The sequence below is a fragment of the Mandrillus leucophaeus genome, unplaced genomic scaffold, assembly GCF_000951045.1.
Source record: "Mandrillus leucophaeus isolate KB7577 unplaced genomic scaffold, Mleu.le_1.0 Scaffold1935, whole genome shotgun sequence".
Lineage (NCBI taxonomy): Eukaryota > Metazoa > Chordata > Mammalia > Primates > Cercopithecidae > Mandrillus > Mandrillus leucophaeus.
In genome coordinates this window covers 66163-84021 of record NW_012101960.1, presented here as the reverse complement: position 1 = coordinate 84021, position 17859 = coordinate 66163, and the positions used below count along the sequence as shown (strand labels likewise).

General features: G+C 39.0%; 1 protein-coding gene across 1 annotated transcript in view; it reads left to right on the top strand.

Moving 5' to 3' along the window:
- CCDC18 (coiled-coil domain containing 18) overlaps positions 1–17859 on the top strand; it is a gene marked incomplete at its 3' end in the record, with an annotated part of 96587 nt that overhangs the window by 73719 nt on the left and 5009 nt on the right. Inside the window, exons 23-26 of the mRNA XM_011978395.1 lie at positions 2275–2418; positions 4105–4308; positions 6413–6550; positions 12410–12652. Of these exons, the coding sequence (XP_011833785.1) occupies positions 2275–2418; positions 4105–4308; positions 6413–6550; positions 12410–12652 (729 nt within the window). The remainder of the gene's footprint in view (positions 1–2274; positions 2419–4104; positions 4309–6412; positions 6551–12409; positions 12653–17859) is intronic.

Genomic DNA, 17859 nt, shown 5'->3' with positions numbered 1-17859 from the left:
CCTGCTTCAGCTCTCGCTGGTCGGGCTGCAGCAGCTGACCAGCACCAATTGTCCAGCACTCCCTAGTGAGATGAACCTGGTACCTCAGTTGAAAAGCAGAAATCACCCATCTTCTGTGTCGCTGGCCCTGGGAGCTGGAGACTGGAGATGTTCCTATTTGGCCATCTTGCTCTGCCCCTATATACTTTCAAATAGTCCATCTTCAAGCTCACTGATTCTGTTTGACCCATTCTGCTGTTGATGCTCTTTATTTCGTTTTTCACTTCATTTATTGTATTTTTCAGCTCCAAAATTTGTTTGATATTTTAAAAATTATTTTATTCTCTGTTAAATTTTTCTGATAAATTTCTCAATTGATTCTCTGCATCTTCTTAGAGTTGTTGAACTTCCTTAAAATAGCTATTTTCAGTTCTTTGAGAGATCACTGTCTGGTGTCTGATTTTGTTCATTTGGTAAGGTTGTATTTCTTTGAATGTTCTTGATGCTTGTAGACATGCAATGACATCTGCATATTTAGGGACTAGGTATTTATTTTAGTTTTTGCAGTCTGGCTTAGTTTGTGCTTGTCCTTTTTGGGAGGCCCTTCCAGGAATTTAAGCAAACTGGCTTTTGTGTTCCCTGAGGCTGTGATCACTGCAGCTGTTGAACACTGGAGAATGATCTACATCCAGGCTTGCTGCAGGTCTTATGAGGGCTCCAAGGTTGACATGGCTTTCCAGCCCACATGGACCTGGGAAAGGTTCAAGTTGCATACTAAGGCTGTGGGAATGCTTGCCAGGGACCCAGGTCCAGAAGGCTGTCCTGGTGGCCCAGAAGGGCATGTTTCCCAGCAAATCTTTTGACAGGTGGGATGAGTCTCCAGTTGCAATGAGAGGGGCTGGAGTGGAGACTGGCCCTCTTGGGATATGTTGTGGAATGGAGGCTGGAGAGCCCAGTCTCAGCTTAGAGGGGCACACGTAGCCCAGCAAGCTCCTTCAAAGGATATTTCCCCAATGACAGTGTGAGGAGCTGGAGTTGAGACTGGGCCCCCTCAGCATCTGCTGTGGGATGAAGGCTGGAGAACCTATATTGTTTGCCCAAACAGGGCCAGCAGGTCTCAGCTTAGATGGAATAGTTCCCTGTCTGCAGTAGGAGGTGCTCACGGAGCTGAAATTTAACCCCTTTAGCATCTGCTGTGGGACAGAGGCAGGAGAGCCTGTCTCATTATTTCAGAGGGGCAGGTGTCTCCCAGCAAGTACCTGCATAGATGGGATAGTTCCCTGATTGCAGCAGGAGAGTTAGAGCTGAGACTGGGTCCCCTTGGGATCTGCTGTGGGACAGAGGTTGGCAAGCCTTTCAAGGAGGCTTAGACTCCTAGGCTGCAGGATAAGGACAGGTCTCCCTTTGGGTCTGTGTGTGAGCAGCTCTGAGCTGGGACTGCAACTGAGGGGAGTTGGAGCAGAGTCACCAGGCAACTTTCTGGTTCACTGCTGAGACTGATGTCAGCAGGGAGAGAGCCTTTCCACTAAGGCACTAGTATGCATGATTCCTTATGGACCCCTTTGCAGATAGTTGTGCTTGTAGGCTCAAGGCCAAATGGAGCTGTAGCCAAGTCCCTTGGGGATGTGGGCTATTTCCAGGCTTGAACCCAGAAGCAAGCTTGACATAACAGCCAACTGGGTTTCTGTCTGTGCTCTCAAAATAACCCTCCCACGTCTTCGTCTCTACCAGGATTTCACAAACCCCTACCTGAATCCTGAGGCTCCTGCAAAGAGACTTGACTGTGGATAGGTGCTGGATTTTTTTTTTTTGTTTTATTTTAAATTAACAGTGTTTATTTACCTCTATATATTGTTGAGAGACTGGGGTGAAGACACAATTTTCATTTTGTAATTTACAGACTTCTATAAGCTAAAACAAAAACAAAAAAGTCTTCTCTAATATAATGGCAGAATACAACTTCTATTTATTTTTAGTTTTTTAAATTTCAATCACTTCTGGAGTACAAGTAGTTTTTGGTTACATAGATACATTTTATAGTGGTAAAGTCTGAGAGGGTGCAGGATTCCTGTTGTTGTGGGGGAATGTGAGTTACCCTTTATTCTGCCTTTCTGGTAACGTCCAAGAACAAGAATTCTTGTGCTTATTTCCAAGATATGATTGCCTTAAGAAGAATACCTGTTTATATTTTGCTTTTAGATATAAGTGTTTAAAGCTTGACTTACTTGGAACACAGCATTGATTAAATTATATTTCATTAGTTTTATTGATACTGCTTATCTGTTTAAAATTCAGATAGAAAGTTTGAATGACAAGTTACAAAATGCTAAAGAACAGCTTCGAGAAAAAGAGTTTATAATGCTACAAAATGAACAGGAGATAAGTCAACTGAAAAAAGAAATCGAAAGAACACAACAAAGGATGAAAGAAATGGAGAGTGTAAGCAAATTATTTCCACCTAAGGAACAAGTGATAGTCTCTGTTGAGTGAAAAGAATCTTTATGTTTTAAACTGGTTGGTTTTAATATACAAAAACTGTGCCATAACTGTTTTTAGGCTAGTTATTTGTGCCAGAAACCTGTTAGTTTCTTTGACCTTTTAAAATATTTTTCTGATGGTCTAGGTATAGGCAAAGACAATGTCTCATTTATCTCTGTATACAGGCCTTTGCATGGTATCTTTCATATAGTAAATCTACAATATATGCTTATTTGCTTGACAAATATTTATTGAGAAACTGCTGTGTAACAGAATTGAGGAGTCAGCTTTTTTTTTTTTTGAGACGGAGTCTCTCTCTATCACCCAGGCTGGAGTGCAGTGGCACAATCTCGGCTCACTGCAGCCTCCGCTTTCTGGGTTCAAGTGATTCTCCTGCCTCAGCTTCCCAAGTAGCTGGGATTACAGGTGCCTGCCACCACGCCTGGCTAATTTTTGTATTTTTAGTAGAGACAGGGTTTCACCATACTGGCCAGGCTGGTTTCAAACTCCTGACCTTGTGATCCGCCCACCTCGGCCTCCCAAAGTGCCGGAATTACAGGCGTGAGCCACTGTGCCCGGCCGAAGAGTCAGCTATTAATAAGATACGGTGTTTTGTGTATTGGGAACTCCATCGAAAGAATGGATAAATAAATAATTGCACATTATTAAGACCAAGTGCACTGACTTGCCAGATGAAGTTTGATGACTTCATATCATCACTATGCATGTGCGTTGACTGGTGAATTCATTCCTCCACTTGCCTTTTTAAAAAGTGAATTTAGCGTCAGGCACGGTGACTCACACCTGTAATGCCAGCACTTTGGGAGGCCAAGTTGGCAGATCATTTGAGCCCAGAAATTCAAGACCAGCCTGGGCATTGTAGCAGTGGGACCCCTGTCTCTACAAAAACCTTTAAAAACTAGCTAGGTGTGGTGATGCATGCCTGTGGTCCCAGCTGCTTGGGAGGCTGAGGTGGGAGGATTGCTTGAGCCTGGGAGGTCAAGGCTGCAGTGATTTGTGATCACACCGCTGCCCTCCATTCTGGGCAACAGAGCAGGAGCCTTTACCAAACAAAAAAGAAGAAAAGGAACAAGGAGGAAGAGGAAGAAGAGGAAGAAGAAGGAGGAGGTGGGGAGGGGGAGAAATACTTTATTTGAAATTTAATTGAGTAATATAAAACCATTTCAGTGGGAGTAGCAGCCCCAGTGACAAGTTTTACTTTCACAGAGAATAAGACCTTAACCCAGCTGTGTGGATTAAATGGTGGATTTTAATTATCTATACCAATATATTCTCTTTGACATAGATAATCAAATGTTAACTTCTCTTTTCTCTTTATGTTTTCTGTTATAAGTGTTACTTTCAAAATGATAAAAGATTATATGGCTGGTATATGTTACAGTCATGTAATATATATCAATAAGAGTCCCAATTATGGTATTTTTGTCATTTTCTTATAGATTTTTTTTTCTTGAATATCAGTTTCACAGTGGGTGATACTCATTGTATGTTACATTTTAACATACTCATTGTATGTTAAAGGATTTAGTTGGAAGGGGGAAATTTACTTATTAAGCAAAATCAGAATAAGAAATAGGTTATCTGTATATTTCATTCTGAAACCTACAAATACCTTATGTTTTTCAGGTTATGAAAGAGCAGGAACAGTACATTGCCACTCAGTACAAGGAGGCCATAGATTTGGGGCAAGAATTGAGGCTAACCCGGGAGCAGGTGCAGAACTCTCATACAGAATTGGTGGAGGCTCGTCGTCAACAAGTCCAAGCACAGAGAGAAACAGAAAGGCTCTCTAGTGAACTGGAGGATATAAAGCAACTCTCTAAAGAGAAAGTAATCCCTATTTTAAATAATCTTATGTTTCTGAAATCTTACCAATTTTAGCATTCACTTTTTTGAACTGTAGAATATAGTTCTTGCAAAAATGAACTGTATCACACAACAGTGTGAATGTACTTAATCCCACTGAATTATACACTTAAAAATGGTTAAAATGGTCAATTTTGTGTATATTTTACCACAATTTTAGAAAATGATGAACTGTGTTATATATAGATAACTTTGTAATATAACCGGGAAGTCCTTCAGAACTGCGTTTTGGCCAAACTAGTTCTCAATAAATTGAGTTATAAAGCACTTCTAGACTTTTAAGTGAGTTCAGGCTCTTACTTGAAGAAAAAATAAAACTAATCTTTTCTGAGTAAACATTTTTACATTTGTCATGACTCTTAAAAATGAAAACTATTGTCTGGGCAAGGTGGCTCAGGCCTGTAATCCCAGTACTTTGGGAGGCCGAGGCGGGCGGATCACAAGGTCAGAAGTTCAAGAACAGCCTGGCCAATATGGTGAAACACCATCTCTACCAAAAATACAAAAAAAATTAGCCAGGCTTGGTGGTGGGCACCTATAGTCTCAGCTACTTGGGAGGCTGAGGCAGGGGGATCGCTTGAACCCAGGAGGCAGAAGTTGCAGTGAGCTGAGGTCGTGCCACTGCACCCCAGCCTGGGCAACAGAGAGAGACTCCATCTCAAAAAAAAAAAAAAAAAGAAAACTATCCAAATTTGTAACTATGTAAATTTGTAACTTTTAGGAAACCTGTATTTCAAAGCCCTTGGTTGGTAAAGTAACTTGGAGGTAAAGTGCTTTTAAAAAGCAAGAGTACTAATATAAATTTTATTTTCCCAGTATTTGGTAGGAAGTTAACTACTTGGCTTAAAAATATTTAGATTGGTATACTTGGGTTAATTATTTAGACTTTAAGAAAAACGTGTTTATTGATGTTGCAAAAAAAATTTCTGCTTTCCATTGTGGTTACGAACATAGGAATTGAATTAAAATATTTTTACCTTTAATTTTGGTTAAACCTACCTATGTTGTTATTCACATTTCTGGATGGTTAGACCAGTAAAGCATACATAGAGAATGTTTATTAGAGAGATATTATACATTTGGGGTTCTTGGAAAGGAAAGCTATCTACTTTTATCTCATTTCTGCCTTTATCAATAGTGTCAAAGTATAGTATAATTGGTTTTTATTTGATAAGCTAAGCTCACTTTAAAAAGTGAATTAAAGTGAGGAATTTTTTAATTGACAGTGTTTTAAATATTATATTTTAACCCAAAACTAAATATATATTGATATGTTTCTCCTTTGATGTAGGGCCAAACCTTGGTTCTTTTTGTATGAGTTATTTGATTAGAATTCTACCTAGTCTTTCTCACATAACTAGAATCCTACCTGGTCTTTCATCGCACTATATTCCATCATCTATAGTTTCCAATGTTGCTTTCTTTGAAGTGGAGGAAGAATTAATTAAAAGACATTTGTAAATGAATCAGACTAAAACATGTTATATTTTTATGGGACCTCCTACAATATTTTATAACAATTTTGAGTGCTTCTAGTTGGATAGCAAAATGTTCATGACTTACTCATTGAGCTTGTTCCAAACATATAACTTAGTTTTTGAATAAAAACTTTGCTTATTTCATCATGTTCATAATCTATAATAATATTACAAAATTAAAATTACAAGCACAGTTAGCTAAATTAGCATAAATAAGTTTGGAAAAAAACACAACTGACTCTTGATAAACAGACAATATATATAGTGAGCAAAAATATACAAGCATACCTAGCAGTAGACTGTTATCTGCCAGAGTCCAGTGTCCAGTGGTTATTATTAATAGTTCATTTTATAGAAAGCATTGGTTAGTGAACATCTAATTTATGATGACAGCAAACAATTACATTAATACTCTCCCATTAATAGTCTCTGAAATGTCTAGATTTTAAAGCATACTATTTAGTAAGTTAACTTTGTGTCTGTGTTTATATAATATAAAACATTAAACTACTTCCAATAATGCACTGGATTAGTTTAGCTATAATAACCAAATAAGTTTTATAGCTTTTACTCAATATGTCATTTTTAAGGATGCTCATGGAAACCATTTAGCTGAAGAATTGGGGGCTTCTAAAGTACGTGAAGCTCATTTAGAAGCAAGAATGCAAGCAGAAATCAAGAAATTGTCAGCAGAAGTAGAATCTCTCAAAGAAGCTTATCATATGGAGGTAAAGAAAAATTTAATTTGTTTTGGTAGTGCCCACTACAGTAGGTTGACCTATCTGGACAAAAGTATGAGTCCAGCTCTTAAGTGTTCATTATTGAATAATACATTGTGGTCTTCATTTCTGGTAGCCTACACATATAGCTTTCACTTTAATACACTGTGGGGTTAAGAGCTTGAATTCTTGAGCCAGGCAACCTGGTTCTAAACCCTGGCTCACCACGGAGCCACCTGTATTACCTTGGGTAAGTTACTTAACCTCTGTCTAAAATGGATATAATAACAGTATCTACCTCATAGAACTGTGGTGAATATTAAATAAATTAATATATAAATTATAAAATAGCATTTGTAAAAGATTAGCTGGAGATATTTAATAACTGATATAAATAGTTTCATGTGATGTGAATCTATAATGCTTTGCAATTTTCAACATTTTTTCCTATAGTAACTTAGCTAGAGAGGTAATACTAGAGCCTTTTTATCTGTCAACATGTCTTGAGCCTTCATAGAAATGGGCAGTATTATTAACTAGTATAGCATTTTTCATCTTTTTAAAAACTACATTTGAAGATATTACCCAAAATCTTTGTATATGATTTAAATAAATTATGTTTAGTGCTAATAAAGCATTTTTCTAACATGGCAAGGGTTGCAAATACATTTATGTTAAACTCCAGGGGAGTTTGGTGACATTTTTGTGGGTGATTGGTAGGGCTTGTGGGGACCATGTCTTGCTTAAACACATTTGGAATTATATGTCTTTGAAAGCATTGTGCCTGCCAAACAAAACAAGCTGAATCTAATCCTAAGGCTAAGAATTTGCAACCTTTGATCTTTAGAGACAAATGTGAATGAATGCTGTTGGACTCAGCATAAGTATATAATTGTTATTAACAGCTCAACTTAGTAACCATCAGTAATAATTAGGCGCTCTCAAGTGTTTGCCCTTAACTACTCATTACACTTTCATTATATGGCCTCTGTTCTGTTTTTAAGTATAATTATCCAATTTTTTCTTTTAGTTTTATAAGCCACCTGAAATTATAAATATATGGAACATAAAATAAACTGTAAAATTAGTTCAGTATTGCTATCTTTTTTAAAAAGATTTGGGGTCTGTGTTGCTCAGACTGGCCTCAAATTCCAGAGCTCAGATAACCCTCCCTCCTCAGCCTCTAAGTAGCTGGGAGTGAAAGCACATGCCGACTGGGGGCATTGGCTCACACCTGTAATCCCAGCACTTTGGGAGGCCAAGACAGGTAGATCACTTGAGGTCAGGAGTTTGAGACCAGCCTGAGCAACATGGCGATACCCTATCTCTACTAAAAATACAAAAATTAGCTGGGCGTGGTGGCGCATGCCTGTAATCCCAGCTACTCAGGAGGTTAAGGCAGGAGAATTGCTTGAACCCAGGAGGCAGAGGTTGCAAGGAGCCGAGATCGTGCCATTGCAATCAAGCCTGAGTGACAAGAGTGAAACTCCGTCTCAAAAAAAAAAAATAAGCACATGCCACTGCATTTTAATATTTGATATTGCTATTTAATATTTGATACTAATATTTTATATATAATATTGAAGTATATATTTTTACCTGTTTGGAAGTTGACAAAAATTTACTTTTAAAATATATATGTTGTTTGAATATAAAAATAAGAGGATATGGTATTAAAGTAATAGAGAGCTGGAAAAGAGGATCAATAATTTTTAACAGTTCTTATTATACTTTAAAAGTATTTTTTTTCTTTTTTTTTTTTATACTTTAAGTTCTGGGGTACATGTGCAGAACATGCAGTTTTGTTACATAGGTATACATGTGCCATGGTGGTTTGCTGCACCCATCAACCTGTCACCTACATTAGGTATTTCTCCTAATGTCATCCCTGCCCTAGCCCCCCACCCGTGACAGGCCCTGGTGTGTGATGTTCCCCTCCCTATGTCCATGTGTTCTCATTGTTTAACTCCCACTTATGAGTGAGAACATGCGGTGTTTGGTTTTCTGTTCTTGTGATAGTTTGCTGAGAATGATGGTTTCCAGCTCCATCCATGTCCCTGCAAAGGACATGAACTCATCTTTTTTTATGTCTGCATAGTATTCCATGGTGTATATGTGCCACATTTTCTTTATCCAGTCTATTATTGATGGACATTTGGGTTGGTTCCAAGTCTTTGTTATTGTGAATAGTGCTGCAATAAACATACGTGTGCCTGTGTCTTTATAGTAGAATGATTTATAATCCTTTGGGTATATACCCAGTAATGGGATTGCTGGGTCAAATGGTATTTCTAGTTCTAGATCAACAGTATTTTTTAATATATAGGTTTCCAAATTGTCAGAAAATCCCTTAATAATAAATGCAAAACTCCTGACTTTTTGGAGGAGAATGAGATTGTTTTAACTTTTGTGAAAATTTTAAATATATTTTAAAATAGATAGTATAAATAGTATACATCCTCATATTTATTTTTGAATGTTAATAATTATCAATGCATAGCCAATTTATTTCATCCATAAATACATTGACCATTTTCTTTATCTAAGAGAGAATACTTTTGAGAATGAAAAGGAATGCTATAGTAATTACAGGGGGGAACCAGGCATAAAACCCAGATAGTCCTAAGCATTCTTGGAAGTGTGCAACACAATGCTTTCAAAGAGATATGATTCTAAATGTATTTAAGCAAGACATGGTCCCCACAAACCCCACCAATCTAAGCAAGACATGGTCCCCACAAACCCCACCAATCACCCACAAAAATGTTACCAAACTCCCTTGAACAGAGTTTAACATAAATGTTAAACCCATTCCCAAGCCATCCCCCATATTCACATATTATTTGAAGCAAATTTTAGACATAATTATTTCATCCGTAAATAATTATGTAGACATAATTATTTCATCCATAAATAATTATGTAGACATAATTATTTCATCTGTTCAAAAATAAATATAAGAGGATGTATACTATTTATACTATTCTATATTCAATAAGTATTTTGTATTAGTCCATTTTCACACTGCTATAAAGAAATACCTGAGATTGGGTAATTTATAAAGAAAAAGGTTTAATTAACTCCCAGTTTCACATGGCTGGGGACACCTCAGGAAACTTAAAATCACGGCAGAAGGTTAAGGGAAAGCAAAGCGTGTCTTACCTGACAGCAGGAGAGAGAGAGTGTGTGGAAATGCCACACTTTCAAACCATCACATCTCAGGAGAATGAACTTACTATCATGAGAACAGCTTGGGGGAACCGCCCCCATGATCCAGTAAGCTCCCACCAGGTACCTTCCTCCATACATGGGGATTACAATTCAAGATGAGATTTCGGTGGGGACACAGAGCCAAGCCGTATCATTCCAACTCTGGCCCCTGCCAGATCTCATGTCCTTCTCACATTTCAAAACACAATCATACCTTCCCAACAGAACCCCAAAGTCTTAACTCATTCCAGCATTAACCCAAAAGTCCAAGTCCAAAGTCTCATCTGAGACAAGCCAAGTTGCTTCTGTCTGTGAGCTTATAAAATAAAAAACAAGTTAGTTACTTCCAAGATACAATGGGGATACAGGCGTTGGGTAAATGTTCCCCTTCCAAATGGGAAAAATTGGCCAAAACAAAGAGACTGCAGGGCCTATGCAAATCTGAAACCCAGTGGGGCAGTCATTAAATGTTAAAGCTCCAAAATAATCTCCTTTGACTCCATTCTTCACATCCAAGGTATGCTGATGCAAGGGGTGGACTCCCAAAGTTTTGGGCAGCTCCACCCCTGTGGCTCTGCAGGGTACAGTCCCTGTGGCTGTTTTCACGGGCTGGCGTTGAGTGCCTGGGGCTTTTCCAGGTGCACGATGCAAGCTGTTGGTGAATCTACCATTCTGGGGTCTGGAGAATGGTGGCTGTCTTCTTACAACTCCACTACCCAGTGCCCCAGTGGGTACCTGTATGGGGGCTCCAACCCCACATTTCTTCTCTGGACTGCCTTAGTAGAGGTTCTCCATGAGGGCTTCACCTCTGCAGCAGACTTCTGCTTGGACTTCCAGGCATTTCCACACATCCTCTGAAATCTAAGCAGAGGCTCCCAAAGCTCAATTCTTGTCTTCTGTGCACCTGCAGGCTTAACACCACATGGAAGCTGCCAAGGTGTGGGGCTTGCACCCTCTGAAGCAACGGTCTGAGCTGTACCTTGACCCCTTTTAGCCATGGGTGGAGCTGAATCAACTGTGATGCAGGTCACCCCATCTTGAGGCTGCACAGAGCAATGGGGCTCTGGGCCTGGCCCACAAAACCATTTTTTCCTCCTAAATATCCAGGCCTGTGATGGGAGGGGCTTCCTTGAAGATCTCTGAAATGGCCTGGAGACATTTTCCCCATTGTCTTGGCAATTAATATTTAGCTCCTCATTACTTAAGAAAATTTCTATAGCCAGCTTGAATTTCTCCCCATAGAATGGGTTTTTCTTTTCTACCACATGGCCAAGCTGCAAATTTTTTTAAACTTTTATGCTCTGCTTCCCTTTTAAACATAAGTTCTGATTTCAGATCATCTCTTTGTGAATGCATATGACTGTACACTTTCACAAAAGCCAGATCACCTCTTGAATCCTTAAAAATTTCTTCTCTCAGAGACCCTAAATCATCTCTCTCAACTTCAAAGTTCCACAGATCTCTAGGGTGGGGGCAAAATGCCACTGGTCTCTTTGCTAAAACATAGCAAGATACTCTAGTTTCCAATAAGTTTCTCATCTCCATGTGACACCACTTTAGCTTACACTTCATTGTCCATATCACTATCAGCATTTTGGTCAAAACCATTCGACAAGTCTCTGGGAAGTTCCACACGTTCTCACATCTCCCTGTCTTCTGATTCCTCCAAACTGTTCTAACCTCTGCCCATTACCCAGTTCCAAAGTGACTTCCACATTTTCAGGTTATCTTTATAGTAGTACCCCACTATTCTGATACCAGTTTTCTGTTATTAGTCCATTTTCACCCTGCTATAAAAACTGAATCAATTAAACCTCTTTTCCTTATAAATTACACAGTCTCAGGCCTGGCATGAGTGCCTGAGGCTTTTCCAGGTGCAGGTGCAAGGGCTATCACTGGATCTACCATTCTGGAGTTTGGAGAATGCTGACAGTTTCAGGGTAATTTATAAAGAAAAGAGGTTTAATTGACTCACAGTTCCACATGGCTGGGGAGGCCTCAGGAAACTTAGTTTTTACAATTATGGCAGAAGGGGAAGCAAGTCATGTCTTACATGGTGATGGTAGAGAGAGAGCAAGAGGGGACGTGTCACACTTTTAAACGATCAGATCTCATGAGAACTCAGTATCATGAGAACAGCATGGGTGAAACCATCCCCATGACCCAATTACCTCCCACCAGGTTGCTCCTTCGACATACGACACTTACAATTCAAGATGAAGCCTGGGTGGGGATACGGAGCCAAACCAAAACATAGCTCTAAAAGATAAGGGCTATTTTTTGGAACAGAACCACAATACCATTATCACATCTAAAAATTGACAGTGACTCCTTAATATCATCAAGTATCCAATCATTGTTCAGGTTTCCCCAGTTGTCTCAAAAATGTCTTTATAATTTATTTGTTCAAATCAGTACCCAAATAGAGTCCATTGCATTTGGTTAATTAAGTTCTTGAGTAAATTGAAGATTATAAATTCCTTTTCTCCCTTTTTCCTCTAGTATCTGTTGAGAAATCAGATATTTGTAACTATAAACAGAATTTGCTATTTTTAAAGAAAAAGTAAATAAAAGTAGAAAGTATTAGACTGTTGTTGAATCCAGTTTCAGTCTATTTTTTTGTTAATTTTTTTTCTTTTCCATTCTGGGGCTATATAGATGATTTCACATCAAGAGAACCATGCAAAGTGGAAGATTTCTGCTGACTCTCAAAAGACTTCTGTTCAGCAACTAAATGAACAATTAGAGAAGGCAAAACTGGAATTAGAAGAAGCTCAGGATACTGTAAGCAATTTGCATCAACAAGTCCAAGATAGGAATGAAGTAATTGAAGCTGCAAATGAAGCATTACTTACTAAAGTAAGTAAATATATAACAGTAATAAAGCATATCTATGAAAACGTAAATGTCTGACTTATTTACCTGTCCTTGTAGTTTATAGAGGATTATATGACCAAATATTGGCCTGTTTGAATAAAAAGCATTTTATTTAGAAGATTGTGAATTTAGGAAATTATTAAGATGTACATTTTATTACCATAGAAGATATAATTTATAAATGTTCAAATATAAATTCATCTAATCATAATGTTTAGAGGGTTTTATACTTGATGTACCTAAAACAAAAAAGCAGAAGCACTTTTCAAAATCAGCAAAGATCTTTTAAAATCATAAAGTAGGCCAGGCGTGGTGGCCTACTCTTATATTCCCAGTACTTCAGGAGGCCAAGGTGGGCAGATCACTTGAGGTCAGCAGTTCAAGACCAGCCTGGCCAACATGGTGAAACCACCCTGTCTCTACTAAAAAATACAAAAATTAGCAGGACGTGGTGGCCGGCACCTGTAATCACAGCTACATGGGAAACTGAGGCAGAAGAATCGCTTGAGCCTGGGAGGCGGAGGTTGCAGTAAGCCGAGATCACACAACTGCCCTCCAGCCTGGGTGACAGAGTGAGACTCCTTCTCAAAAAAAGAAAAAAATAAAGTAGACAATCCAAGATTATATTCAGAGGTTTTTATCTAGATTTGAATATAGACATAATTTAAAAAGGAATCCCAGTTCTTTGGTCAAGGCAGGAGGATGACTTGAGTACAGGAGTTCAAGTCTAGCCTGGACAACATAGCAAGACCCTGTCTCTGCAAAAAAAAAAATTTTTTTTAAATAGCTTTTGCTTTGTATTCTTCTTCATTAATCATGGCAGTTTCTCCCAGAATTTGAAATTAATATCAGTATTGATGCACAGAGATTAAAACATTGGTTCAAACTTGCCAATATGTAGGGTAAAGTTCTTAGTGAAGGCCTTAAAAAAGAATATACTGATAATTATGAAGCAATAAATGATTTTATAGCAAAATGAAAGTTATTGAAAAGGAAAAAACCTCAGCCAAATAATACCTTAGAAATATTTCTAGTTACTAAGCTGAATACTTAAATTCCATTTATAACAGAGTTGATATTAACAGTACTAGAGGAAAGCTGAATAGACATAATCTAATACATAAAAATATATTGAGGTTGAACACTCTATTAATGATTTTATTAATTATTTCATGTTCTGTAATGTACATTTATACAGAATTATGAGCTTCATTATAGAAAATTGACCCTAAAAAATTAGATTCTGTGCTGTATTGCTTGTCACAGTATTATCCCTGCTGCTCATTACTAAATATTACTGATGATAAATACAATTAGATTGCATGTGTTAGTAATTCAGATGATTTTAAGTTTAACTGTTTAGGCAGTTACCAAAATAGTGGCTATGTAGCAACATTTCTTTTTTTTTTCAGGCAGAGTCTTGCTCCATTGCTCAGGCTGGAGTGCAGTGGCACAATCACAGCTCACTGCAGCCTTGACCTACTGGCCTCAAAGCAATTTTCCCACCTCAGCTCCCGAGTAGCTTAGACGACAGGAATATGCCACCATGCCCAGCTAATGTTTAACTTTTTTTTGTAGAGACAGAGACTCCTTATGTTGCCCAGGCTTTTCTCAAACTTCTGGGCTCAAGCAGTCATCCCAAATTGGCCTCCCAAAGTGCTGGCATTGCAGGCATGAGCTACCACAACTGACTGACAATTCTTAAATGAATCATAGATATAGAGATCTTAGAATATGTACTGTGATTAGTCAGTATACCAGTCAGAAAATAGAATTCCTATGTTGGCTTACAGTAGCTCTCAAAGTCAACCTCAGCCTACTATAAAGTCTAAACTGAAGAGAAATTGAGGATAAAACTAAGAAATAAAGAAGACAGTCTAATAGAAGGGGAGAAGCAGGCATAACTGTAACTAAAAATAATAGAAAGCAATTCCATTGACAACATCAGTAAATGACAGGGAACAAAATCAGAAGTGAGGGAGAAGAAAAGAAAGATCAGTGTTTAAGGCAACTAGTCTTTCTAGTTCACTTTCTCTGGTACCTTAACTAGCAACCTTATATTTGAGGGTAATTAGAACAAGGGCAAAAACCATTTTTTGAGAGCCATGAAGGCATCATTATATTATGGTTCACTACAATTACATTCACAACAGTGACCTTCTTTGAATCTTAAGAAAAAGTTGAATTAATTTAATGTATTCAGTGTACTATATTTAATTGTAAAAGTTATGTGTTAAAACTGTAGGTTAAATAAAATCCTACTTATATGAGATACCACATATCTCAATTATGGCTAGATAATGCAGAGGAGGAAAAAGAAAAAAGACTGCAGCTGTGTACAGTCCTATTCTGTGCCAACTCTATAACTGTTTTGTTAATTGTGATTTTAACAATGTGAATGTAAGATTTACAACAAAAAATTGGCACTCTAGTCACTTAAAAATCATATAAATTGGGGATGGGTTCCAAGATGGCCAAATAGGAACAGCTCCAGTCTGCAGCTCCCAGTGTGACTGACGCTGAAGACGGGTGATTTCTGCATTTCCAACTGAGGTACCTGGTTCGTCTTACTGGGACTGGTTGGACAGTGGGTGCAGCCCACGGTGGGTGAGCCGAAGCAGGGCGGGACATCACCTCACCCAGAAAGCACAAAGGGTTGGAGGATTTCCCTTTCCTAGCCAAGTGAAGCCATGCCAGACGGTACCTGAGAAACTGGGACACTCTTGTCCTAATACTGCACTTTTCCAGTGGTCTTAGCAAATGGCACATCAGGAGATTATATTCCGCGCCTGGCTCAGCGGGTCCCACACCCACAGAGCCTTTCTCACTGCTAGCACATCAGTCTGAGATTGAACTGCAAAGTGGCAGCCTGGGCTGGGAAAGGGGCATCTGCCATTGCTGAGGCTTGAGTAGGTAAACAAAGTGACTGGGAACCTGGAACTGGGTGGAGCCCACTGCAGCTCAATGAGGCCTGCCTGCCTATCTAGACTCCACTTCTAGGGGCAGGGCATAGCTGAGCAAAAGGCAGCAGAAACTTCTGCAGACTTAAACGTCCCTGTCTGACAACTCTGAAGAGAGCCGTGGTTCTCCCAGCATGGAGTTTGAGCTCTGGGAAAGGACAGACTGCCTCCTCAAGTGGGTCCCTGATCCCCATGTAGCCTAACTGGGAAACACCTGCCAGTAGGGGCTGACTGACACCTCATACAGCCGGGTGCTCCTCTGAGATGAAGCTTCCAGAGGAAGGATCAGGCGGCAGTATTTGCTGTTCTGCAACCTCCACTGGTGATACCCAGGCAAACAGAGTCTGGAGTGGACCTCCAGCAAACTCCAACAGACCTGCAGCTGAGGGGTCTGACTGTTAGAAGGAAAACTAACAAACAGGAATAGCATCAACATCAACAAAAAGGACATCCGCACCGAAACCCCATCTGTAGGTCACCATCATCAAAGACCAAAGTTAGATAAAACCACAAAGATGGGGAGAAACCAGAGCAGAAAAAGCTGAAAATTCTAAAAACCAGAGTGCCTCTTCTTCTCTAAAGGATTGCAGCTCATTGCCAGCAATGGAATAAAGCTGGACGGAGAATAACTTTGATGAGTTGACAGAAGCAGGCTTCAGAAGGTTGGTAATAACAAACTTCTCCAAGCTAAAGGAGGATATTTGAATCCATCTCAAGGAAGCTAAAAACCTTGAAAAAAGATTAGACCAATGGCTAACTAGAATAAACAGTGTAGAGAAGACCTTAAATGATATGATGGCATGTCACAAGAACGTGACACATGCATAAGCTTCAGTAGCCAATTCAATCAAGTGGAAGAAAGAGTATCAGCGATTGAAGATCAAATGAATGAAATAAGGTGAGAAGAGAAGTTTAGAGAAAAAAGAGTAAAAAGAAATGAACAAAGCCTCCAAGAAATATGTGACTATGTGAAAAGACCAAATCTACTTTTGATTGGTGTACCTGAAAGTGACGGAGAGAATGGAACCAAGTTGGAAAACACTCTTCAGGATATTATCCAGGAGAACTTCCCCAAGGTAGCAAGGCAGGCCAACATTCAAATTCAGGAAATACAGAGACCACTACAAAGATACTCCTCGAAAAGAGCAACCCCAAGACACATAATTGTCAGAGTCACCAAAGTTGAAATGAAGAAAAAAATGTTAAGGGCCGCCAGAGACAAAGGTCCGGTTACCCATAAAGGGAAACCCATCAGACTAACAGTGGATCTCTCAGCAGAAACTCTACAAGCCAGAAGAGAGTGGGGGCCAATATTCAACATTCTTAAATAAAAGAATTTTCAACCCAGAATTTCATATCCAGCCAAACTAAGCTTCATAAGTGAAGGAGAAATAAAATCCTTTACAGACAAGCAACTGCTGAGAGATTTTGTCACCACCAGGCCTGCCTCACAAGAGCTCCTGAAGGAAGCACTAAACATGGAAAGGAACAACTGGTACCAGCCACTGCAAACACATGCCAAATTGTAAAGAACATCGATGCTAGGAAGAAACTGCATCAACTAATGGGCAGAATAACCAGCTAACATCATAAAGACAGGATCAAATTCACACATAACAATATTAACCTTAAATGGAAATGGGCTAAATGCCCCAATTAAAAGACACAGAGTGGCAAATTAGATAAAGACCAGACCCATCAGTGTGCTGTATTCAGGAGACCCGTCTCATGTGCAGAGACACACACAGGCTCAAAATAAAGGGATGGAGGAAGATCTGCCAAGCAAATGGAAAACAAAACAAACAAACAAAAAAAGCAGGGGTTGCAATCCTGGTCTCATAAAACAGACTTTAAACCAACAAAGATCAAAAGAGACAAGGCCATTACATAATGGGGAAGGGATCAATTCAACAAGAAGAGCTAACTATCCTAAATATATATGCATCCAATACAGGACCACCCAGATTCATAAGGCAAGTCCTTAGAGACTTACAGAGAGACTTAGACTCCCACACAATAATAACGGGAGACTTTAACACCCCACTGTCAATATGAGATCAATGAGACAGAAGGTTAAAAAGGATATCCAAGACTTGAACTCAGCTCTGCACCAAGTGGACCTAATAGACATCTACAGAACTCTCCACCCCAAGTCAACAGAATATACATTCTTCTCAGCACCACAATGCACTTATTCCAAAATTGACCACATAGTTGGAAATAAAGCACTCCTCAGCAAATGTAAAAGAACAGAAATCACAACAAACTGTC